This window comes from Eulemur rufifrons, chromosome 17 (genome assembly GCF_041146395.1).
Source record: "Eulemur rufifrons isolate Redbay chromosome 17, OSU_ERuf_1, whole genome shotgun sequence".
Taxonomy (NCBI): Eukaryota; Metazoa; Chordata; class Mammalia; order Primates; family Lemuridae; genus Eulemur; species Eulemur rufifrons.
In genome coordinates, this window is record NC_090999.1 from 79,704,593 (window position 1) to 79,732,002 (window position 27,410).

At 42.6% G+C, this 27,410-nt stretch overlaps 1 protein-coding gene across 3 annotated transcripts in view; it reads right to left on the reverse strand.

Moving 5' to 3' along the window:
• The window catches only part of MCC (MCC regulator of WNT signaling pathway), a 253,060-nt gene that overhangs the window by 102,168 nt on the left and 123,482 nt on the right, over window positions 1–27,410 (reverse strand). For 2 of the 3 annotated variants that reach the window (XM_069492730.1, XM_069492732.1), the window contains exon 2: window positions 5,232–5,345. In XM_069492730.1, coding sequence (XP_069348831.1) covers window positions 5,232–5,345 — 114 coding nt within the window. Of the gene's footprint in view, window positions 1–5,231; window positions 5,346–20,000; window positions 20,281–27,410 lie in introns of those variants that run through there. The other variant, XM_069492731.1, reaches the window with a different exon arrangement.

Consider the following 27,410-nt stretch of genomic DNA (forward strand, 5'->3'; position numbering starts at 1 on the left):
GATTATTTTCTTCTCTCTACTGTACAGAAATACCCCATACAATTTCAGCTGACCAAAATAAAAAATGGTCTCAAACACTATGCTACTGCTTTTTTTCTATTATTACAGGTAATTGCCTCCAGGGTTCTCCCTCCTCCTAGCCTATATTCAATTTTTGACTGATCCTACAGGGCAACAGAGCCAGAAAGCCTGTGGTTGCAATGTCTTGCCTGCCATGAATTTCTGGAGGTCAATATCCTTAGGAGTCTAGATTTCTCCTGCAACTACAGACTCAGTTTGAAAGGAAAAGAAGAAGAAAAAAAAAAAAAGATTGAGATGGGATATGATGAAATTTTGTTTTTCTTGAATTTCATCTGGCACTTAATAGATACCCTGAGTTTCTTCTCAAGATCTTAGCTCTCCTATCATGATCATGAAGCAAATTAAAAATCCATACAAATACTTGTGTCTACCCACATAAATTGGTGAAATTGCCTATATGCAAAAATGTTTAGTAAAAACAAGCAACATCATCATTTCAACCACCGAGAACAAAATCCTTCAGGCTTATCCCTGCTATGGATGCAATCCAGGGATAAAGCCACGAGTCAGCCTCGAGACAGACTGGTCCGAGAATGTGAGCCCTTGCTGGAAAAACCCTGTGCGACGTGGTCATGCTAAGGCGCTTTATGGTTTTGTTAATGTTCTTCACTGGGTTTTATCTTACTCCGCAGAGGCCGCTGATCTTTCATCATCGCATTAGTCTCAGCTGTCAAACCTAAGAGCATTGTGAACTGGATTCTGGAAAAATGCAATGCCATCGTTAATTTGCTAACCCTCTCAACCGTCCTGGGAAGGGGGTCAGTACCACTCCCTTTTAAAATATGCTAACCGTGATGTTACCTTCTCAGGGTCACATGGGATTGGTTACAACTAATCCTACTTAGGGTATTTCCATTCTCACTCTAAATTCTTGTCCTGGTGCCCCCCCCCAAAGAGAAAGGGGGGGGCAAGCCAGCTAAACAAAGAGGCATAAGCACAAATGGAAACGCCACTACAGAACAACAGTGAGGACAGTTTACTAAAGAGTAGAAACAAGTAGGAAAGGAATGGAGGGGGGTGACCCTGACAAAGAAAATGCATGCAAACTGCATCTTTTTTTTTTTATTTCAGCTTATTATGGGGGTATAAAAGTTTAGGTTATGTATATTGCCCATGCTCTGCCCCCCAACCCTAGTCAGAGCTTCAAGCGTGTCCATTCCCCAGACTGTGCACATCGCACTCATTATGTAGGCATACACCTGTCCCCTTCCCCCACCCCCCATCTTTAAGTTATCTCAGAAGACAAGAGAAAGATAAAAGAAAACACTCTCCATTTCGCTTCATGAACACCACGTATGTTCTCTCCCTGAAAGCCGACAGGTAGAAAATTCAGGAGTCTCGCTTTCCAAAGACAGAGAGCTTAGAAATAGGAAGTGTTCCATATTACTGCTCACCAATTTCAAAGGGCTCATAAACTTCTTTGATATGTCTTCTTCTGTAGTATTTAAAATTGCGATAATCTAATTTAAAATAATTACTGATGCTAAATAAATAGCAAATATGCTGAAAGCATCAAATCAGGATTATATATGATCTTAGCCAGTTTCCCACAAGCTTGGTCCCCACCAGGCTGTTGTATGTGGGTGCAAATGCATGTACATGTCTGTGTACCTGTCCAGCTTGGGAGGATAGGAATATGTTGTTTTCAGCCAGTGCGTTTACGACAATTTATTACACAGCAATAGAAAAATCAATACAGATGTACTGTGCTTTGTCTTCCCTACCACACTGATATTGGGCTCTTCCCTTCTTATCACTATTCGCAAAACTCTACCTACAGGTTGAACTCATTACCATGTATAATGAAGCTGCTTTCATTCAACCAGTTCCAGTGTCACCATTAATTATTCAAAAGATGTTGAAGCTCTTTTGATAGTGTTTGATGAACATAACCACCATTTACATTTTACATTTCAGTTTAATCATAGCACTATAATATTTAGAGAGCTGGTAAAACTTACTATAGCCACAGAGCATAAATTTACACATGAATTTGCTGTTCCACCATCTGGTAAAGCCTCAAACATAAATCATTTACCAAGGCATGTAACACAGCACAGTCATTTCATTGTTATTTTTTCTTGCATGAAAGGACATAATTAGGAATTAGAAATTTTCAGAAGTGAGGTGATAGAACATAAAAACAAATTAGAAATGAAATGAAAATGCATTTCAGAAATGAAGACTAAACTAGAAGGCACAAAAGAGAGAATAAAAACATAACATCTCAAGAGAAACAGAAGACAGAGAATAAAAAAATTAAAAAAAGGAGAGATATAAAGGATTTAAGATGGTGACATCTTTGATAGGCAAAGATGATCTAATATACAAATAATAGAAGTCCCTGAAAAAACAATATTAAACAATGTAATTTAAAAAAATCTTCCCCCAAATTAAAAAACAGATTTCAAAATATAATCAAAAGAATAACAGCAAACCTGACAATATCAAACTAGAATAATTAAGACTTACTCTAGTAAAATTACTGGAAAAAAAGAAAAAAGGAAAGCTAGAAAAGGAAGGAAGGAAGGAAGGAAAATCCCTTAAATATCTAAAGTAAGCAGGCGTCTTGTAAGGGCAAAAATGATCATCATCAGACTTTGACAGCAACACTCTCTGCCAGAAGGAAATAAAGCAATATATTCAAGGAAATAAAAGATGAGCCAAGCATTTTATATCCAGCAAAATGCCTTTCAAGTATGAAGGGCACATACACATTGTTATTAACCTGCAAGAACTTTGGGGATATAAATTCCCATGAGTCCATTCTGAGGAATCTACTAGAAAATAAGCTGTAGGCAAAACCATAAATTAATTAATTAAAAATGGAAGGACACTGACATAAGAGCTATGGTGAACATTAAACCTGTAGTCACTTGTGGAGGAGAGAATGATGGCTAAAAGGGACAGAGTGTACGATGCAATGGCCATATGGACGGGCGGTATTGATAACAGCACGTCAGCAAAAACTTGGGGGAATAAAGAGAGTATAATGGGAAAAGAATTTTTAAAACTCTTCTCAGTAACTATATTGGTTATGGCAGTATTAATACTATTATTTTGAGACCATGTGTATATAATGTAGGTAGGACAAAGCAAATGAGTAATTATGTAATATTCTAATTCCATAATCTCCTGTAACCTTAAGAATCAGGATTCTTAATGTGAAAGAAAGGAGATACAGATAAAATACAGAAATTAAAATAGCCTGTAGCCTGAACTTGAACGGAGGGTATTAGTATAAATTCCTAAGGTATTTTTATCATCTTCAATTGTATATATACATACCTGTGTACGTAAGTAAATAATTTCCTGGCTCTGTCTTTTAGGCCTAAAATCAATGAGAAACTTAAGAAGCAATAAGCATCCTTAGGTCCCAGATTGTGCTCTTGAAATAGCATTTCCCGCTGAGAGAATGTTAATTCCAGGTTTGGGGTAAGAAATGCACCACCGGAGCCTGGAATAACAGCTACTAGGCTCATGTTAAAAGAATCAGGAGCTAAACTGACGAGGCTCTTACTGGCTAAAGATAGTACAATTTGAGTTTCTATAAGAAAAATAATTACGATGGATTGAAATTCAAACATGTTTAAATATGTAAATTCATAATAATATTTTTAAAAAAGAAGTGGGCAAATTCAGAGGATCATAGGGAATCAATTTATTATCTTCAAAAATGTTAAATAAATGGAAAGACTCAAGTGTTTATTCTGCTTTTCTTCTATGAAATATACCATGTTTCAAGAAATAGTAAGTTATGGAAAAATGTCTCTATAAAGGCATTCTAATTAATAACTGAAAAATAGAACTAAAATATGATTTTTTTTAAGTCCTAATAAGTAATAAACCTAGGCATTGAGTATCAACAGCTGGTAAAATCACAGAAATATAAACAATCAGGCATTTTGTGCCTCCCGGTTATACAACATTATACCCTTTTATAGTCTTTCCAAAAGGACTGAACATGAATCTGACTGAGACTCTGGATCCAGCTGCCAATTTGCAGGAAATACAGGGAACAGAGGAACAAGGTGACTTGTACCATAGGTGTGCAGTTACCAACATCCAGACTGTGGGAAATCTGGGTCAAATGGCCAGGCTTAACAGATCAATTAAAAAGCAAAGAATGGAGGGAAAATCTACAGATTAAGAAATATAAAGGAAACACATATTTTTTAAATGGGCAAGACTAAAACTCTACTGTCTAGAGATGCAAACTTGAGTGATAAACTGCTACAAAGGTCATATTAGTGGTTACCTTCGTGGAAGAGAAAATGTGGAGATTGGGATGGGACACATGGACGAGTGACTGGTAAGTTCTATTTCTTGGGCAGTGGTTATGCAAATGTGCTATAAACCGAATGTTTATGTCCCCCCAAAATTCACAGGTTAGCGCCTAAGCCCCCAGTGTGATGGTATTTGGAGGTGGGGCCTTTGGGAGATAATTAGGTTGTGAGGGTGGAACCTTTATGAACGGGATTACTGTCATTATAAAAAGAGAATGACAGGCCGGGCGCGGTGGCTCACGCCTGTAATCCTACCACTCTGGGAGGCCGAGGCGGGTGGATTGTTTCAGCTCAGGAGTTCGAGACCAGCCTGAGCAAGAGCGAGACCCCCGTCTCTACTAAAAATAGAAAGAAATTATATGGACAACTAAAAACATATATATATATAAAGTTAGCTGGGCATGGTGGTGCATGCCTGTAGTCCCAGCTACTCGGGAGGCTGAGGCAGTAGGATCGCTTGAGCCCAGGAGTTTGAGGTTGCTGTGAGCTAGGCTGACACCATGGCACTCTAGCCTGGGCAACAGAGTGAGACTCTGTTTCAAAAAAAAAAAAAAAAAAGAGAGAATGAACGAGATGACCTTGCCTTCTCTAACACGTGAGAACACGTGAGAAGGTGGTCATCTGCAAACCAAGGACCCAATCAGCGTGCACCTTGACCTTGGGCTTCCCGGCCTCCAGAACCGTGAGAAATAAATTTGTTGTTTAAGTCACCCAGTCCATGGTTATCTGTTATAATAGCCAGAGCAGACCAAGACAGAGAGTCTGCTCATTAAGCTGTAATTTGTTTTGCTGGAATTTCCATATCCACATTTTATCTTAAAATAAAAAACTTAACAAACAAAAAACCCTTTCCAGATCCCTTACATGCGCCTTGGCCAATTTCTTTTCCAGAAGGTCCCGTTCCCGCTCCGTTTGCTGCAGACGTTTATTGAGCTCCGCTATATCTCCCTTCAGCGATGCCAGGGCTGCCGAATGGAGCTGTGGTGACAGAAAGGAACACAAGGTCAGACTGCTGCAGTAGAGACTCAGTTCCTCCCCTTCCGTCCCTGTAACTAGCACAACCAAATAAAAACCCCTATCATCCAAAACCTATCATTCTCTTCTGAGAATGAAAGTAAGTGCTATTAATCTCAGGGGACAACAGACATAAATCAGGTGTGTTCCAGGCAAGCTGGGTTGTATGGTCACCCTAAATGTTATGGGTGGGCAGTGGGACCTAATTTTGGACAGTATAATCAGGCCAGACAGCAAAACTTATTCCAATGACTTTCCTCGAGTTATTCAGTGAGCAAAACCTTGAGAGCTAGAGTGCGGCTGCCTGGCTGTCAGCAGGCAAAAAAAGGCAGAACCACCTTAACTTTCACCTTTGGAAGTTATGAAAGCTGAAGGGGCAATGCAGTATTTTTTGCAATTCAGTCACCCAAACTGCTGCATGTATGACAGACCAATGGACAGGAGATGAGCATTAAGAAAAAAGTGGGAGAGCTCCTGTTTTAGATGGTTTCCATTTATCTTCTTGCCAGTTCCTCCTTCCTCACTGCCCCCAGCAGACTGCACTGTCCAGACAGATGCTTCTTATGTGCTAGCCGCACTCTCAGGGAAAGAACCAGAATTCTGATAAATGATGCTGGGAAAAAAACAAAGCAAGCATCTACCTAGATACCTTCCCCCAGCCAAGTCTCCTGGATTAACCAGAGTTAAAGAGAATGTTCTTCAACAAATTAACAAGGGGCCCAATGCACTTATAGGATCCCAACCTGCTCGACTTTCAGGTTCCGAAGGCTGAGCTTCAGCTGCACACACACCTACCACACACGTGGCCTCAGGCCGATTGATGGGACTGTTTCTGAGACCAGCACACCGATTCCAGGACAACACCCCGAAACCTCCTCTCTGCGCCCCCAGTTCTCGTCTGCCCCCTCCCCCTCCCCCACTCCAGGTGGAGCCCAGACCACCCCCTCACTGAATTCCATATTACATTTGAGTGAGTGACCAAAGTAGAACGAGCCTCTTTATAGGCTTTCTGTAGCTTTTGTCAAGAAGGATTTAAAGTACAAAGTGAGCAATAAGTTTGATCTTTAAAGGTAGACACAGGACAATGGTACGCAATTCAACTTTGAAGATTTTCATTGCAGGGTTGGAAAAATGCTCTTTTCTGCAACCTGCCCCTGCACACACTGCATGTGGCTGACAGGCGTGGAGGTGAGGGTGGGGGTGTGGCAGGGGGGAGGGGAGAAGGAGACACAGGGTGGGGAGTGGGGTTTCAAAGCAGGAGTCTTTGTCAGACTGTAATGCAGTGAATGGGACTTGACTTAGCCACATTAGAGCTGCAAATCAACAGATCAACAGCCGATTTGAAATCAGGAATGCTTGAAATTTAAAAAAGAAAATGTCAGGCAATCTGGCAGTGTTTGCCTTCTCAAGTAGCGCTAGTGCTGCTCTGAAAAGGTCACTTTGGGTTTCAGATACAAGGTTGTGTGTGACGATTTCTCAGCACAAATACCAGTGTTCCCACCGTACAGTATTTTTGAGACTGTTTTGTCTCCAGTGTGGTGGAAAGGGACCCAAATTCACTCCCTTTCGCAGCTGGGCTGCCCCCTCAGCCTCTGAACTGTCAACCTAGGACTTTCCTTCAGCATCAGACACGGGGACAGGTTACACTATCATACCAAGTCTTGGGAGAAGATTTGCCACCTCACCTCTGGCGAGAAGGATAAAAATACCTTGAGAGCTAAAACGTTAAGAAATACAGGAGACGGCACAAGGATCCCAACTCGTGAGCCTCGACTGCCTCCTTCCTCGTAACAGCCCCCTCCTACTTCTGGGAGAAAGGGCTGCCTGAAGGGACCGGGGAAGCTGCATGCTCCTCCAGTGACTTCGCGAGCTGGGCCAGATGGAGAGACACGCAGAGTAGTTGCTTCCGTCACCGACCCAGCAGAGGTCCAGGATGGGCCACTGCCATGGCGGAGGGCACTGGGCTTGGAGCTGATGATACCGTCTGGCCTACTGGCTCTCCAGATTGCCAGGAAGAGCCACAGGATGTGCATGGGGTGGGCAAGTCCCTTCACTTCTCCAGATGGAAGGATCTATCCATAAAATGAGAACAGATTCCTTAAGAATCTCATGAATGTGGAGCGTAGGAATTTGTGGTCCATGTGCATTTTCCACCCAGTTACGGCGATGACACACTCTGGAATCTACCCATGAACGCTCAAATAAGAAATAGCTGGACTAGATGCCAGCTCTGTGATCCCACACGAGGCTACAACTCCACAGATGGAGGTGGAGGCGGGGAAGAAGTCACCAAGGAGCTGCAAACCACATTGCTTAGAAGCCGGCTGACAGACCACTCCCGGACCTCCTGAGCACCGCGCAGGAGATGAGCTGAGTTCCCACCATGAGACTGAGTGCTGCACACTCAACCTTTGAGAATTTGAGTTCAGCAGCTCTCCTGGTCCCACTTTGTCACCACCTCAGTAATCAAAAGCTGATGTGATTTCCCTTCTTTTGGGGTTTCACCCCCTTTACTCTGGCAGAGCTGGTGGCATCTCTGCAAATTCAAAAGCCAGAGCATTTGCAAGTGAAAGAACCCATGTGTAAGGCTGGTGGCGGGCACCCCTCCCCTCCCTAATGGAAAAAGAAGAAGCCCATGAGACCTGCCAAGGACAATGCCTGCAAGGCCCAGCTAAGTTAAAGGACAACCACACCTGGATGGTTACCCTGATAAGAGGCTGGGTTCCTGGAGTCCACACATACCACTGGCCCCTCCTGTTTCTCAATACCCACCCTAAAACTGCAAGGGACAATTCCTTGCTCTCCCCACCATAAATCTTCCTGCCAAAGAAACCCCCACCCCCAGCCCTAAAAACATGTGTAAACCCACTCAGACTTCTGGGCGATGTGACTTTTCGGGTCTCCCTCTCTCTCCCGGGACCTGAAAATCTCGCCCGGGTCCCTCTCTTGGGACTCGTTACCCTCACCCAGGAGCACCCCAATAAAGCCTCTTTACTTATCCCTTTCAACTCTGCTCGTCTTTCTTTCTCTGGCACCAGCCAATCCAAAAAACCTTACACTATGTAGTTGTGTCAAGCATGAAAAGATAAGAAGAACAGAGGTCCTTCTGGGTAATGATAATTTTTATTGATACATAATAATTATGCATATTTGTGGACTACATGTGATATTTTGATACATGCATATAATGTGCAATGATCAAATCATGGTATTTAAGGTAAAGATCACCTCAAACATTGATCATTTCTTTGTGTTGCAAACATTTCAAATCTCTTCTAGCTATTTTGAAATACAGAATATATTATGGTTAACTATAGTCACCCTGGTATGGTATCAAACACTAGGACTTAGTCCTTGTATCTAAATATATGTTTGTACCAATTAACCAACCTCTCTTTATTCCCTGCCCACCCTTCCCAGCCTCTAGAAACTATCATTCTACTCTCTCCCTCCGTAAGATCAATCTTTTTTTTAATTTTAGCTCTGACATATGAATGAGTGCATGTGATATTTGTCTTTCTGTGACCTGGCTTATTTCACTCAACATAATGACCTCCAGTTTCACCCATTTTGCTGCAAATGACAGGATTTCATTATTATGGCTGAATAGTATTCCATTGGTATATGTACATTTTCTTCATCCATTCATTTGTTGATGGGCACTTCAGTTGATTCCGTACCTTGGCTATCGTGAATAGCACTGCAATAAGCATGTTGGTGCAGGTATCCCCATAATATAATGATTTCCCTTCCTTTGGATAAATACCCAGTAGTGGGATTACTGGAATGTATGGTGGTTCTATTTTTATAGTTTTTTGAGAAACCTCCATGCTATTTTCCATAATGGCTGTACTAATTTACATTCCCACCAACAGTGTATAAGAGTTCCTTCTGGGTAGTTGTTAGAACACTGATGGTGGGTTTAAATCCTGGAAAGGTAAATTGACTAAAGCAACCAAAATTATCAAATATCTATACGTAGGAGGTTACACTGACATCAATTTTGGGGATTCCTTTAGTCAGATTCTGGTTTTTGAAATGGCCTCTAACTTGAGTGAGATTCGGACATGAACTATGAAGTGCAATTGAAAGAAAATGTTTCATGAACCAAAGAGAAAGAAGTCATATGCTGTTTGGAGTCTGTGCTAGCATCTTCCTCAACACACATTTTTCTTCATCCTCAGGAGTAAGATCCTGCTTTTTAGCTGGTCATATTGTTGCTCAGCTAAAATACCCCTTCCCATCCTTCAGTGCAGTTGGAGCTGGGTGTAGCCACATGACAAAGTTCAGGCCCATGAGGTATAAGCAGAAATACTGTGTGAGAGGTATGGGAAAATATTTTTGTGACAGATCACGCCATTTTTCTCTTCCTCCATCCTCTCTGCTTGGTACTTCATGTGATGGATGGAGCTCTAGCAGCTGCCTTGTACCATAAAGACGAGATTCACACTCTGCAGAGCTGAAAGGTGCCGGAGCACCTAACAACTCTGTGGAGAGACCCTATCAGCTTTGGACAGCCTGACCCCAGACTTCTGTAACAGAATTGCAAGAAATAAACTCTGTTGTATAAAGCACTCACTATATGCTGAGATTTTCTGGCAAATGAAGCTGATCTAATCCTAATTTACCCAGAATCAGATAAACCTGGGTTCAAATCTCACTTATTGGTAGACAGCCTCGGACAATTTATTTAATCCCTTTGTTACAGGGCTGTTGGGAAGACAAATGAGACTGCCTCTATGAAGTGACTAGCATGGTGTCTGGAACCAGGTAAGCCCTCAGCAAACATGCCATTTCCTCTTTCCCAGGTAACAGTGATTCTCAGTCAACAACCTTCTGAGACCAAGTCCCACCCGAGGTGCTGAGGGCCACTCTGATGAGTGCAACAGTCCTGTCCTAGAAAACGTTACTGCCCGGTAGCTATCAGCATAGGACTGGGAGGCCAGTAGCTGATTTGCCGGATTCTGCTGAAGTCCTAGGCTTATTATCTTAAGGAGCTCACAGCCAGGCCTCTTAATTCTTGTGAAGGTTTAACATAAGGCCTAAGCAAGGTGGGATGGGCCCTTGACACTTGCTATTCAAATCTGGGCTGGCGTGTGAAGGACATAAAGCCACATGTCCTCCTCGCATTTCTAGAGACAAAAGGCCCCAATTCCCCAGGCTGTTCTGAGCGCTGCTTCACATTCATTTTACAGTGTGTCCAAATGAAACTAAACCACCTGGACGTTTGGCTGCAAGCTAACCGTCCAAATGGTTGTTATTTTTGGATGAAACGTTACTTGAGTAAAATTTCGCTGTTCAACTGGCCGTAAGGACGGGCACGCTTAGCCTCTGACAGAGAAGGCATCCAGCCCTCCGGGCCCAGGTGAGCAGCGAGCAGCCCCCTCGTGACAGCCTCTCCCGGTGGTCTTTCCTGTGCTAAGTGGATAGATGTCCATCCTGTTACATGTCTGCCATGTGACAAAGGGCATTGCACCTCCTAAGACGCCCTTGGAACCCAGCAGCCCAGGGACTCTGATGAGAGCCGCTCTAGGCCATCACTGTGTGCTTATGGCGATAAGGTGCTTCTCCACGTTGCTGCTAATGGCAACATAAACAGCAAACACGTGCCCACGCTCTCCGGTATACACGCCGCTCTCCCATGAGTCATCTCATTTGACCTTCCCCGTCATGCCAGGACCCTGTGGCCCAGGGGGAAGCTATGATTCCCAATCTGCTGAGGGATAACGACTTTTCCCATGACCCACAGTTAGAACAGGGATGCAGGACTTGAATTCAGGCCCCCAAATTATAAATCCACCACTTGGTTCCTCTTTCTGGGATTTTTGTCCGCTCTTTGAACAGCACTGTCTTCAAGGGCCCAAAGGCCACAGCTCAGAGAGAGGAACGAGTTCGTCCCCAGAGTCTCTGCCCAGAAGCAGGTACCACCAGGCACCTCTTGGTGCCCATGGCTGGGCCAGTCCTCCCCGCATGGTTGGGAGGCAAGCTCACCCGGGGTGAACTGTGCTTGTCTTTTTCTTTCTCCCTCACTTGGGCTGGCTATCTGAGGTGCTCATGTAAGTTGTACCATTAGTGCCAGGGCGCCTCTGTGTCCTTCCCACTAAGTAAGGACAGGAATTGCAGTAGTCCCCTCTTAATCAGGGGATACATTCCGAGACTCCCAATGGATGCTTGAAATCTTGGATAGCACTGAACCCTGTATACACTATATGCTTTCCTATACATACGTAACTAGGAGAAAGTTAAATTTACTAGCGAGGCACCGTAAGAGACCAATAGTAACCAATTATAAAACAGACCAATTATAACAATATGCCAGCATCACTACGCCTGTGCCTTGGGGCCACTGTGAAGTAAAACAAGGGTTACTTGAATACCAGCACTGCGACACCACACTGTCCAGCTGGTGACACGGACGGCTACCGAGTGACTAACGGGTAGGGAGCACAGGCAGCGCAGATACGCGGGACAAAGGAGGAGTCCGTCCCTGGGTAGGACGGAGCGGGACAGCACGAAAGCTCACCAGGCTACTCAGAATGGTATGTTATTTAAAACTTAGGAAGTGTTTATTTCTGGAATTTTCCATTTAATATTTTCAGACTATGGTTGACTGTGGGTAACTGAAACCATGGAAAGAAAAACTGGATAAGGGAGAACTACTGTACTATTCTATTCTCCTCACTGAACCACTTGCTTTCCAGATACAACGTATCCATAATGTTTGCTTGTTTTAGTGATGGTAGTGGGTATTGCCAACTCTCTCACCCAGAGGCCTCTTCTTCAAAGGGGAAGAAACAAGAGCAACTAGATTTCACTGAACACACAGCCTGGGCAGGCTCTGCACTACATGGTTCATCTGCTCTACCTAACTCCATCAGTTGCTGAGTTCTGCAGAGAAGAGGCAGTGTCAAACCCCAACGGCAAACTCCGTGAGCATTCTAAGAATTCTAGGCTGCTGGATAGTAATAATAGAAGTAATAACATTATACTATTTGCTGAATGTGTATGGGTACCAGGCACTTGGGCTAAGTACGTTATGTGCCACATCTCATTTAATCCTCACTCATTGCAACGGTGCGAGATATTCTGACAAATAAGGAAATCAAGGCACAGAGGAGGGCTAAGGAATCAGCCCAAAGGCAGAAAACTAATAAACAGTAGGGGAGATATTAACACACAGACACTTGATGCTTGAATCTTCTCTGCCACGTGCCCTGCTCTCCCTTGCCCGTGGGACACATGCACACATGCACGTATGTGGGCGCGTGCCTGTGGGAGGATGTGGGGTGGAGGTGAGGTGTGTGCACTGGCCAGGGTGCGGCCATGGGGAGAAGCAGCATCAGGACCTGCATGGATGCAGCACCCACCTGACCTCAGGCGGGAGCAGGGGAGGTGGCAGGGCAAGCCCTCGAGTGGCAGTGATGAAGCTCGGGGCTCAGCTTGCTGTGGATTTGGGTGACTCTTTTTACCTTCCATGTTTTTAATCGTTTGTAGAAGGGTTTATGGCAGACTGTCTCTAACACTCCCCTGGTTTTAAACCTGTAGGCATGTGTGCCTGGCACGCTCACCTGCCCGGGCCCCAATGAGTTCTACACTGGGGCTTTGCATACTTTATTTCCCCCCTGGTCCCAGAAAGGATCTGCTGAAGCTCAACCATTCAAGGAAGCTTCACTCTACTAATATATAGAATTGATCAGCAAAGATCTTTTCCCTAGAATTGCAAAGAGCACTCAGAATCACACATAATCTTAGTGCTGGCAAGGGAATTTGAGAACATCTAGTCCAATTCCCTCATTGTAAAGAAATGAAACTGAGACCCAGAGAAACAAGGTTCATCAAATTCAGATTTCCTGGTTCCCTGTCCAGAGGCTTCCTCCTCTCCCAAAGGGTAATCCAAGAGCTTGTGGGTAGTGAATGAATGTTTATGTCCCAGATGTCCCTGGAGACAGCAGGAGACATCGGCACATGAGAAAGCAGCTTCATTCAACATCCCCTCCAAGACTCTCCACACCCAGGTGCTCTAATTCAGGTACATAAAGAAAAAAATCTCTGGCAAAATGTGGTGTTCTCTGCCAGACGGATACCATCAAGCCTGTTCAGTGGCTTCTAGGACTGGAACGTTCTTCTTTACTGCTAGAATTCCAGGTAGGGGCACCTGCTGTGTAGCATTTTAAAAAATGCCATTAATAGTCTTCAAACTTAAAACTCATTACATGGCATCTACAACATGGCTTATTGCATGCAAATCGCTTTTTGGTGCACTAGATCAACTCAGAAATTCAGTTGCTGAAAACAGCATTCTAAGGCCCCTTCAATTCAACAGGGCAACACTAGGATACTGTCTACCAAAAAAAAAAAAAAAAAAAAATGACCCCACCCAGGCTGCCTGACACAGGTGATAGTGCCAGATCGCAAAGCAGGGTCCAGGTAGTCACTGTGAGGGCAGCCATACCGTTGCACCCAGGACCACTTAAAGCCTCTCTTCCCTTGCCTCCAGTAATTGGTTGGGAAGATGGCCCCCAAGGAGGACACGTGTCTAAGACTGACAATCAGCTTTGAGACGATTGTGAATCCCACCCCATCTGCAAACACATGCTCCTCTAAAAATAAGCCCCATCATGATTTTTACTGGCAATAATATTAGCTAACATGAGTGCTTACTATGTGCTAATTGCTATAATAAGCACTTAACATGCATTTTCGCATCTACTCTTCACATAGCCTTCTGATACAGGTACTGCCTTTATCCCCCATTTAAAAAGGCAGGAATTAAGGTTTAGAGTTTAAATAGCTTGTCCAATTAGTAAGTAGCAGAGCTAGGCGGAGAGCTCAGTCTGTCTAACCCTAGGGCCTGGTTCACAACCACAGTGCCCTATGCTCTGCAACAGAATATCATAGTACTTCTGAGATCCTTGCAAACAACTCATGAAACTGTTGAGAAGGTAAGGTCTCAGACTGAGGCTTATTTTTTTAAGAGTGGAAAGCAGAATTGCAAGATTAGCATGGGGAAAAGGGTATTAATTCCTTAAAACTTCCAATATTTTAAGAAATAGAAGACTATTCAGCTGGTATCAGACCCAGGAAGGAATCAGAGAAAAATTAATCTCCAGCTATTTCCATACTCTATAAGGGAAAGAGGAAAATACTATAGTGTAGGCTAAAAAACCCTTAAAAACAATTAATTATGCTACTTAAACAGTACATGGAAGAAAAGGTTACTTCAACTATTAGGTCTTTAAAAATTAAAAACCTAAACAGAATAATTTATATACCTTTTCAAAGATTTACTGTACAAATATCACAACAGTAGCTATTAAAAATAAATCACTTAGTATTTTCCACTAAAAAATTCTACTTTGTGGTGTTATTTTCAAGGAGAACCAAAATTACGTGGTTATACGAGCATTTTTGGAAAGAAACACAGACAAAACAGGATACCGCAATAAACTGGCTACACTCACTTAAATTTCAAGGTGGGCTGCATCCTAATGACACATCATGAGGGAGATGAAGATGTAACAATTAAATCCAGCTAATCAGAGGACATGAATATTTCAGCGCACACTAAATACTGATGTGATTGATCCCTGAGGCAGAAACTCCCACAGAGAATTACATGAACATGAGTAAAAGAGTTCTCTGACAAGGCCTGCATTGTTCATAAATTTTTATATTGATCCAATTTAGCAGGTATTGAATTCCCCATCTAGAGAAACCAAGTACCTTTAATGGCGAAACAGTCAATAAACTCTGCAGATCAGAAAGGGCCAGAGTATTTTTACAGCAATGGTTGAAATGCTTTGAAAAGACCCTCTTTTTGATGCATTAAGGACAATGTTTTTTCTTCGGGAAGGCAACTGAAGGTTTAGAGTTGAGTGTGTGTATGTGTGTGCATACATAGCTACACATGTATACATCCATTTACACACACATGGACTTTCTATAAAACTCAAGGCACATGCTTTCAGACTTTTAATTAAAAGCACAGGAGACAGCCAAGATGTTGACTATTAGATATTCAATACAATCATTTGTAAATGTATTCCCAATGTTTTAAGATACTTTAACGTGCCTTATTTCATTGAAAGAAAATCACTTTACAAATGCCTGATGCCACGACATGCTCCCATTCCAGGGAAGGCACAGGCGGGCAGGCCCAGGCTTGTCCTGGGTCACCACAGGGCTGCTGACTGATGGGCCATTTCACTGCCCACTGGGACATCCAGGCCAAAGCACCGGGAAGGGGTTGAGGGGACACATTTCAAATCTGCTCAGTGTTCTCTCCCTGATGGGGTCCTGCTGATTGCTTCAGAGAACCGTGAGTTTAGACAGAAAGAAGAAAAGGCTTTTAGGCTAGAATCTTCTCTCCTTTCCAAATCACTCTAACCCAGCCAACCCTAGGCCCAACCTGGATCACCCTGTTTCCAGAAAAGGAAGACAATGGGAAAGACACTAGAGGGAAAGAAAACAAAGGGGGGGGGGGGGCGGGGGTTGGGGTATAGCTTAGTGGTTAAGGACACAGGCTTTGTCAAAAAGCAAAAACAAACAAAACATCCTGGACTTGAGTTCCTGTTCAGCCTTGGGTAATTTGTTTAACTTTTCCAAATCTCAGTCTACTTACTCATAAAATGGGAGCAATACCCACCCATTCAGAGTTGTGAGGATTAAATAAAATACTGCAGGTAAATCACTTAACCACAATGTCAGCTGTCAGAGCGTTAGCCACAATGACCTAAATCACCACCTTAATTATCATGATCATCTTGTCACCCTTTCTGCCTGCTAAAAAGTATCAAAATAAAATTGGGCTTCGAAAGCAGTGGTGGGTTACTATCCTATCTCCTTGTTTACACAAGTTCTGATTAAGCAATCAGAACGATGCTTCACACTGGGGCCTAGATCACATTAATCACAGTAATCTATACTTTGCCTTTCAACATGTGTAATTGAATCAGCTGCTCCCTGCACCCTGGCTGGGCCAGCAGGTGAGCAGGCAAACACGTTCATCCTGAATAGCCTGGAAATTGGAGTAGCCTCAGGCCCAGTCTGCAAGCCCCCCACCCCAGTATCATTCAGGTAGGAGCCAATCAAGATCCAAGTGGGACCTGTATAGTGACATAGTGACCCCAAAATGAATCTCCACAAACATATATCTCAGTAGTAATAAGAGAAGACAAAAGAATCTATTATAAGCAAAGATGTGCACAAAGATCTGTTCACAATAGTGAAAAAACAAAAACATAATAAATTGTATGATAGGCATGGAACATTATGTTGTCAGCAAAATAGAGAAAATATATATAAACTTAACTTGGTAACCATTATTCCCATAGGTAAGGGATAATGAATTTGTTTCCTGAATTCTTTCAGGTTGATTTCCACCTGCTCCCCACAGACAATCCATTCTCCCCCACCTGCTTTTTAACCCTTTACTCCTCTTTATTTTTCCTAACACTGGCCGTGCCCTGACATCATATCATAATGGTTGTTTTGCTGACTTGCTGCCCCCATAACAGTATGAGTTCCAAGATATCAAGAAGCTGGGGAAATAGCTCACAAACAGGACGAACTGTGCCTGGCACATGGTAGAAATTCAAGAGAGTATTTGTTGAATGGCTAAATTCAGAAAATATAGATAAAAGAACTTACATTATCCTTACCCCTCACCTAGAGATCCTATCACCTGCAAATTTCTGCCATTTTTCTATGTTTATAATAGCTTATATGAAACAATATGTCTAATATAGTACTATATTTGGCTAAAATATTTAACTAGAAAGAACTCTGGAAAAGCATGTAACAAAATGTTAACAGCATCCCCAGGTTATCTCTGTGTAGTGTGATTATAGATCTTTTTCCTGATGTTTATTATAATTTTCTTCTATAATGAACATATATTAGTATTATACAGTTATTCAAGGGTTTTCTTGGTCCCATTTACAAAGTATTATGGAGAACACCAATGAGTAGAATATGTATTTCCCAGCGTATTCAGGGAGATAAAACAAGGATTTTCAGGATCTGGGAGTTGGAAAGATCATTAGCTGTCCTCTTATCCAACAGTCCAGCCAGAGCCAGAATCTTGCCTACAGTGTAGCCTGTCGGCATAGTGGTCACTATGTCTATGTGACAAAAAGCCCAAAGCCCAGCAACTCCTCAGACAGCCACGCCTGCTCACTGTTGGCCAGCGACAATCATTTGCAAATTTTACCTTACACGGAGCCTCTGAAATCACCTCTTTGTAACTCCATTGTCTAGCTCCACAAGCAGGACAAAACCAACTCTCTTCTATACTTCACACTCTCCAAAGAATTCACGGTATCAATACTGTGAATCTAAGTCATCAAATCTCCAGGACAATCCTTCATCCCCCAGGATGTCAATGTTCCTTTGGTAAGTGGTACCCGTGACCAAGCACAGCACTCCAGATGAATTCTGCCCAGCACGTTTCCTGTGTGCCAGCCAGTCGCTTTACAGGGTTTTCGTGGAATTCTCACAGTAACCCAATAAGAGAGGCGTCATGGTGACCTCATTTCACAGAGTAGGAAACTGAGGCACAGTTTTCTAGCACTTGAAACCACAAAACCTCCAAGCTGACCTATCACATTTACCATGGGTCACACATTTTGAGATCAAATATCTGGTGTGGGCCAAGGGAGAGAGTCTGAAGAGTCAGGACTGCAGACTTGGACGGTGCCCCGCACCAGATGGTTTATAGCAGTGCTGCTCAAACTGGAAAGGCCACTGGTACCAGAAAGGAGCTCCAGTGAGATACCCTGTAGTTGGCTCTGACAGTGCCTGGTGCAGGAGGGAAGAAGCTACTGTGTAGGTCAAGGCAGCCTGAACGCTGTGGCCAAGCAAAGGCTGCTCTACCCAAAGGACCCAGATCCTGCAAGTAAGCCATGCACCCACCAACGCTGTGCACGCCCCTGACCCCGCCCCATCTGCCATGGCTAGCCTGGCCAGGTCCTGCGAGGATTTGCAATCCCTTGCCAAATCACAGAACTGCAGATAAAAGCTACAGCACAAGGCAAGTGAGCCACAGACCAGAAGAAAAGCCTGTGGTTTGAATCTAGCTTGATGGCATTCCAGCTCCTTTCCAGTAAGGAGCTGCCTCCCCCACACAAGCAGCCTATCCTCCCACTTTGTCTCTAGAAACTACAACATAATAGTAATTTGGGCAGGTATGTAACAGCTCAGCATTATTTTAATACACAAAGCCTCCCTGTTTTTCCCCCTGCCTACAAGGAACACAAACATTTTATCACATATTGCTTTGCCAGTTTTACTTTCCTACAAATGTATTTACTGTCTTTTTCCTGCCCCCTTCATTTCACAGCTAATTGGGAAATTCATAAAGTGCAGCAGGGGCAGTGGTGAAACTCAGCTTGCAGAGGTGACAGCTAAGGACAATGTGCTCATCTTCACCCTTCAGCTGTTACGGGACTCTGTGACACCCCTGAAAGAGAAGCAGAAAGAATAAAGAGGGGGCCTGCACTGGTGGGCCAATTAAAGAAATGCTCCTTTGGGCACATGTATCTATTGGCTGTTCCTGACTTTCTCTAAATGGTAGGAGCCTCCAGTGGGGGGGATGGGGTCCCCTCCAGCCTGTAACCACCCAACAAAGCCACACTTGGTTCCAGACCCAACTCGATGACGGTAACAGAGAGAGACAGTTTGGTTGCTCAAGGAGGTGGGGACTTTTGGGCAATCACCAACAGCACAGGGCCTCCTGGAAGGGAGGCTTCTTTCATCACACATCTTTGGGAATGGCAGTGCTTTCTTCCCATCACACAGGTTCATTTGCAAACTAAGTTTCTTTTGTGCTTATAAAGGGGGGAAGAGGGCTGCATATTTTCCCAAGCTCAAGAAGCCCGGCCTAATCATTAGTTCAAACATGCCACAGCAGAAAGGGTGACATCTAATCCTTGGTTTTCTTGCCATGTCTACCACCCCTCCCACCTCCTTGTATACACAGCATAGAATGCAAACAGAAAGACTCCCTCAAGCTGCCTTATTTATTTTCCTGAAAGTAGAAAGGCAGTAAGCAAAAAACTATTGAAGAATCCCAGGCTGTTTAAGAATGAAACACTTCCAACCTAGATAAAAATATCAAAGGAAAAGTCTGGCAGTGACTAGAAATACTGCCATTTCCACCATACAAAAACCAAAGTTTACCCAAACTATTACAGCTAAGCCTCATCGCTGAAGAAGTTTACACTGTCAATCGTCAGGCACAGGACTAAGTCCAGGGGAAAGTGCTGAGCAAACTTTAGCCTGATATTCACATGGAGTCTCCTTGGGGCCCCAAACCAGTTACTCTGTGAGGTCAAAATGCTGACATGCTAATCATGGAACAGCGTCGGTGATAACATAGTTTAAATACGAACATCGCTCTGAGATGGATAAATGGTCATAAGACGTAAAGACTCTGCGAGAGTCTTCCCATCAATCTCAATTCAGGGCATCATTTATTAAACATATCAAGCTTAGTTCTGGGCTCCCAGAAAAAGATCACAAATCTGGAACGGGCTTATTTAACTCGGAGGAGAGGAGGATGATGGCAAATGAGCGCTAGCTGACAAGCATATGATGAACTCTTACGCCGAGGGGACTCACCAGAGTACACAGCAAGAGATAATGGGTTTGCATTTCAGCATGAGGGATTCGGGCTTGCTCTAAATGTCTTCCTGACCGGGAAGCTTGTTACGTCTTAGAAGGCACAGCAATGGCGATGGAACTACTCTCCCGGAAAACCTTTCCAGACAGGGGTGAGTCTCATCTCTCTGAGATAATGTGGGTGCAGTCCTGCCCGGGAGTTTAGTCTGCAGCCTCTCGAAATTCATTCCAGTCTGATGATTCTCTCATTTTACACCAACAGATGCGCTGGGGCAAAAAAGGTGAGTCAACACACAGAGCAATTACAGAGGCCATTTCTTTTTTATGTGGCAAAGAAAAGCACTGTTTTCCAAGGGAAGCACAGGCACCTCAAAGCCAGCGTTTTTTTTTTTTTTTAATTTCTTTCTTTTTTGTTAAATCCTGGCAATTGAGACTCCTAGCAGAGCAACATTTACAGGAGCATGGAACTTGCGCACTTTATTCCCTGATGTGCTTTGGCCCGAGAGCTATGGAATTTACACACCTGCAGGGCCGAGGGCTACCCAGAAAATGACTTAAATAGAACTGGGTATTTATTTAAAGTGATTGATACATAAAGGAACAGCTCCCCCACTCCCCAAAACAACAGGCTAGAGTGAAAAAGGCAAAGAGATCCACCACCTTGAATTTGAAATTGAGCAGATGTAAACGCTTTAGATTTTTAAAACAGTTTTTTTTCTGGGCAGAGAAACCTAACCTACAACTACCTCCTTCCCCTTTCAATAACCACCTTAAAAGAAACCAAAATTATTCAAAAACTGCCTGTGGTCTCAAGATTTTAAAAATTAACAGCTGAACCCACCTCATTCCAGATATTACATTCTTTTGGGCAATAGTTTTATGTTCATGAAGCGAAAGTACAACCATGTCAAATTATTTCCTAGAGAAACACAAGCCTTTGAGGATCCTGGTAAAGCAACAAAGTTATACTGAATTTTCTTTAGTCATTTCACATACCTAGTACAGTATTAAAGCAAGGGCATGCCCCAACAAGCCTGTGTGGAGCTTGTACACACTGTCCATGCTTCCATAATGTGGCAACGGGAGAGCCATAAGGAATTCTTAACTTACATGTGGAGGATTAAAATTTTGCTGAACATATGCCCTTTTCCAGATAAATTCCAGACGTTAAGAGTACCTTCATATCCATCTAGACCAGTACTTTATATGATCCTTTTCCTTGAAACCTTCTGAAAAAAATTTACTTGCATTTCTTTCCCCCATTACAATTATAAACAAAGATGCAGATATTCATGTACTTTAAAAAAAAAAAAAAAACAAACAAACTTGGGTTTAAAAAAAAGATTAGCTATGCCCCATAGAAATATGTTATTGGAGTATACAGAATGATACATCTATGCTATGAAAGATAATAATGCAAAGCAGATCTTATCTATGGTGAGTTCAAATTCCAGAATGTACCATAGGCACAAAACCCTTGTGGTTTACAGAACTCTAAATCTCCAAGTTTGGATAGTGGGAACAGGCCATAGGAATCCATGCTTTTCCTCTGTGTCCATATATATATATATATATGTTTATTTATTTAAGTCTTCCTAATTGGGAGGGGTTGGAGGAGGCAATAGATCTGAAGTGGGGGAGGGGAGAGCCAGACAGGGGCAACAACCTGGTCCACAAGGCTAATTCCACTTTACCCCTCAAGTCTGTAAAGCAAAGACCCCTGAATTCAGACTAGACCAGCGGCAAGCAACAGCTTAGGCAGGCTTTAGCCCCCATAACATCTACCAGCTCTCCAGCAGGCATCCCAGAGAAGCACATACTCCGTGTAGAGATGGCTAAGCAAACAGAACTCTAAGGTCAGCCCTCTGTGCTTCCCCCTGCTGCCCCAGTCCCTAGGCCTAAGGCACCGTGAATGCTTTCCTTGGAGAAATTCTGGAACTCTGAGGAACCCAGACTCCCTGCCCTGTGCCCCAAGGAGAGAGAAAGAGCAGACTCTTGTTTGCAGTGTTCTTGCTGTTTGATGGGCACTTCCATCTTGCCCATCAAACAGTGTTCTTGCTGTTTGATGGGCAAGATGGAAGGAGGGAAAGGGGGAAGGAAGGAATTGAATCCCAAGGGTAGGGGGAAGGAGGAAATAGAATGGATATGCCCTATACGTGGAGGTAGTCATTAATTCTGAAGGAAGCCAAGAAACATAGAAGGAGAAAGGAAAATAAGGGAAAAATAATTAAGGAATTAGCAGTCTAGTTAGTTAAATGATACCGTTCAAGATAGCATTTACTCAATTTTACATGCTAAAAAAAAAAAAAAGAAAAACCAGCCCTTTGAAAGACTTCCCTTGGCAGGACTATTCCTGCACCCAGATGTGTCAAAGCCTTCATCCCGCGTACTCTCCTGTAATGCCATCCCACACCCTCTGACCGGCAGGGCTGGCACGGCCGGGCACGCCACAGAGCCCTCGTGTCTGGATAGCTGGGTGGAGTCGTGTTGTGGACTGAGAAACAGAGGCTGTTCTTGGAAAAAGAATTCTCTCATTGAGACCCGGTCAGCTGCTCAGGTGCAGAGCCAAGGGGGTTAATATACAAGTTCAGAAACTCTACGTGGGCCACATTCTGGCCACGGCGGGGTGGGGCACACAAGGGTCTTAAAATGCATCCACTTGCCCTCTTCCCCGTGAGCAGTCACCTTTTGAACTGCTGTGGGAAGACCTGGGAGAAAAATAGAAAGCTCTGCAACCAGGCACTACTATGTGAGTGTTTGTAGGGAACAATCAGAGGGCTGTCTAGAAAACAAAATGCCTCATTTCTTTAATAGTAGCTATTCAGGCAGCAAGAGGCCATTTAAAGACCGGCCAGCAAAGTGCACTGTTTGGGAGATCGGCATAAATGATAATGTTTCTATTCTGCTCCAGCTTTTATGCATTGCTCAACTTCACTTTGGTTAAATAAAGTGCTTTCTTCTGGGGATGGCAAGTACGTGATACCTCAGCTACAGCTACTATGATAGAATTAGATGGATATGCCACACATACCTAAACTCCAATGCAAAATTCTTAGAATTCTTAATAAGATGCACAAATGGTTTTTTGTTTTTTTTTTTAAATACAAGATCATTGGCAGGTCTGGTCTTTATGGAAAGAAGTAATTAATGTAGTGTCTTAATTTAAAAGAATTTTTTTCTTCTTTTTAGCACCTACTTCTTTAAAAAAAGGACAAAAGGAGCCATAGGACATAACTGGTTCCTTTATTCATTTTTTTTTCTCCTTTTCTTCAATGGACTTTAGTTCTACTCCATGGCAGAATCATCCTTTTCTTGTATGATTGGGCAATATGCCATTTTCCCACTTCTTCAGGTACATTTCTGAAAATTTCTGATAAACCTGAACTGCATGAGCAGTAGGAAGCTTGGCTGCTTTTTATTTTTATGCCTGTCACCAAAGTACCTCAGGGTCCAGCCTCTGCTATGCACACCCAACCACTGGGTTCTTATCTGTGCTGTGGAAGCTAATATCTACCTTACCCTCTTCCAAGGGTACTGGGGGCAGAAGGAATGTCTATATAAGTGTTGTACGTTTATGAGCATTATAAAAAAGTTCTACAATACAGTTCAAGGCAGTATTTACTGACTTTTATATGTAATTCTCCTTACTTGGGTCCTTAAAATTCATCTCGAACATACTTTATGGTGTTTGCCTTTGTTTACAAAGTCTGACAAGAAGTCATGTTAAAGACAAGTAACCTCTTTGTGAACAGGGTCAGTAGTTGCAGTATAAGTGAGCAACTCTGATGTATGTTTTGCTCCCACAAAGAAACCCTCAGGGATACTGATTTCTAAGGACAAGACTGGAAATCTCAGAGTCAGATCTAGATATTGCAGATGGCCAGCAGTATCTTTGAGCTAACAGGAGCCTCCTAAAGTAAAGAGGGGTGTTTGGCTCCCATACTGGGTTTTCTGCATCTTGAACTAGGACTCCAGTGAAGTGCTGGGTCTGTGTGTCCCCAAAGTTTTGGCTTCAAATATGCTAGATGCTCTTCTGAACCATCTGTTTTGCAAGGGAATTTGGCCATGTCCTAGAAGTTCACTCAGACATCTGCCCTCAGCACAAAACTTCTAATCACAACTGTCCATATCCACAAGGAAGTTCCTAAGACAAGTTTTGCACAGCATAATTACAGCATGGCACAAGGTAATTTCCTATCAGACAGGGAGCCATTCTCTTGAACGTAAAGACTAAAGGAGGAAGCATAGAAAATAGAGCTGTTTCATGACTCTGGTACTGACGAGGCTGCATCTCTGCCCTGAAATGTATTAAGCTTCAGCTTGACAATTAGCAAAAATGCATAGGCAAGCAGAAGGTGGAAACCTCTTTAACCCAGAAAATGTAATTGGTGGCTCTATGTGCCATATAATTTCACAGGTGGTTGGCCAGGCAGCCCCCAAGAACAGAAGCAACTGTGGGAAAGGAATTCCCCAGAAACTGTGAGGTTTCTTGGTACAAAGAGTTTCAGGGATGTCTGCTTGTCACACAAGGAAGTCCTGGAACTCATCAGCAATTGACTCTATTGCAGGGACCCTTACGTAAGGAAGGATCTTCTCTCCCTTCCTTGCCCATGACCAATCTCTCATGGTTCTTGACCAACCACAGTCCAACGTTTTGACCTAGAAAAAGTAAAATGGAAAGTCATCCAAATGTTGGCTGACTGACTTGAGGCACTGTGGCAGCCTTGGGAAAGAAAAGAATTACTATTTGGGGGCAGGATTCTATATGAGAAGATGCGGGACCCTTTTCTCCAACTCTAGGGGTAGAAGAGACCAGAGACACACCAATGGACAGTTCATACCAAATGGACATAATTCAGCTCAAACAATCCAGGCACCTGAGTTAATATTGATCAAATCTCACTTGAACACTTGAGACAGAATTCAGAGTTGACTGCAAAGTTTTTGCCAAAACAACCACAAAACAATAATCATATGAGGCATTGAACTCACCTCTTTAAGGTTAACAGCCTAGGCAAGGTTTTAGAGGTTACAATAGCTATTTAGCTTCTTCAGCAATTCATTTGGATACAGAACTAATTCATTTTCCCTTCACACTATGTGGCCAGCCCCAAGTTGTTATTTCCTGTAGATTTATAGCTGGGAAATCTTTATTTTTCAATACATTTCTCTTCCCCTTCTAAGTAACCTCATTTGATTAAAAGGGTGTCGGGGTGGCAAATGTGAGATTTTGCTCATTCCCTACCTCTTTTAAACTTTGACATAACCCAGAACAAACCAGGCAGTGAGAACGAAGACCCCACCCATGGCCATCTGTCCATCTTAACACAATTACCTATGTGCTGGATGTACCATAATTCAGCCAACAACCAATTATTAGAAGTGTAACCAATTTTCCTTGTTGTATAATGCTACAGTGAAGAGCCCTGAAACAAATCCCTGGAAATAGAATTATCCAGCCCAAGCTTCTGACTGTGAAACTGCCCCCCACAAGAGCTATTGCCTTATCACTTCTGCCAGTTGTATCTATTTCACTTTACTCCCAACTATTTTAGATAATCGTTGAAATAATTTTTTTGCCAATTTGATTTCAAAATGACGTTCAGTTTTCATTTCCTTAATTATCTGTGGTTAAACTTTTTTCATAAATTTCTTGGACATGTGGATTTGTTTCTTAATTGCCTGTTCATGTTCTTTGCCGATTCAGACAGGATGTTGATTTCTTGGAGTTTGATATGTATTACAGATATTAACCTTTCACTATATATTAAAAACATTCTTTTCCAATGGGCTGTTCATCTCTTAATTTATATAGCATTTTATATTTATATGTTTCACATTTTTATGTTGTCTCCATAAACCTTTTCCCTCTGCTTCTTGTTTAGAAAGTTCTTTTTCCATTCCACTCAGATTAGATTGTTACCTACATTTTCTTCAGTGTGATTTTCTTTAATGTGGTCATTTTTTACAAAGTCTAATTCACCTGGAATTCCACGGTATACATAAATTGCAAATCTAACTTTGTTCTTTTCTTTTAATGTTTGTCCTAGTACTACTGAATAATTACAGCTAATTTTTTATATTATTTTAAATGACAGTATTATAATGTTTAATATTGCATAGTATAAAATCTTCCCTAATTTTTCAGAAATAATAGTTTTGTTATTTGTTTATTCTTCCAGATAAACATAAGGTTATTATGGGTAGTCTCCAAGAACAGAAGCAACTGTGGCAAAGGTTACTACAAAGATTTTTTTTTTTTTAATCCCATAAAGGCTTTGGACCAGGACATCACTAAACTTCCCCTCTCCCCCAATCAGTATAATCACATATATGGCTGAATTCCATCTAGTAACATGGACACTCTATTTATCAATACTACTTTTCTTTGCAGAGGCTCTCTTTAACCTAGACATAAAATCCCCGGGAACAAACTCTGTGTCCCCTTTGCTCTTCAGTGTATTTTATTTCTAGCAGCTAGTACAGTGTACTAGTTTCTGAATGAATGAAGTCAAAGGGACCTAGAACATTTGTCTTAACCATCTTATTTAGTATCTCTAACCCAAAATACCTAAAACAGTACCGTAACCCTGAACGCACTTGGTGTGTGTAAACTGAGCAAAGGTATAAACGCAGGGATTTACAGCCCACTGTGCCCAACTCTGACTAATGGCATAACCGACTCCAAAGACAGAGGCCTTCCTAAATCACTGCAACAGCAACACAAAGGGCAAAAGAAAGTGGAGGGTAACCCTGGGGGTAGGTTAAGATGAACCAAAATCAAGAGTAGGAACTCACACTTGAGAACTACAGAAACGTGTGTTGAGTGAGGTATGTCATTGCCATGGTGAAGTAAAAAGGTCAGAAAACTGCTTTAAAAAAAAGTCCTAGACCCAATGCTAAGAGAGATTTAGGACATTTAGAGAGCAATGTCCAGAGCAGGAGTGGGTAGTCAGAAAAATATCCTAGGTCAAAAAGATGGGCTGAATCAGTGTTCCTGACCTGCCTTCTTCCCAGCTCTTTCCTGAAGGAACTCAATTATTACAACACACATCAACCTGCTGGTGGAGTCCGGAAGCAGTCGTGGCAAATTGTGCCCAGACTGCTGGCGCGGATCACCTACACTGACCCCTGAGGAGCACCTCTTTTGGTCTAACGGTTTACTGTTTACTAGTTTTAGGATATATGTACAAAGATGTTTGTTATAGCACTGTACTAATGACAAAAACTAAGCTAAACGATTAAATACATTAATGCCCATCTACAGGGGAGTTAATGAACAAACTGGTATATCCACACTTTGCGGCTGGGAAAAAGAACAGGACACTGGAGACCTAGAGAGGAAACCACAATATACTTTAAGGGTTTTTTGTTGCTATGGTTTTTTTTTTTTTAAATGTTGAGATTAGG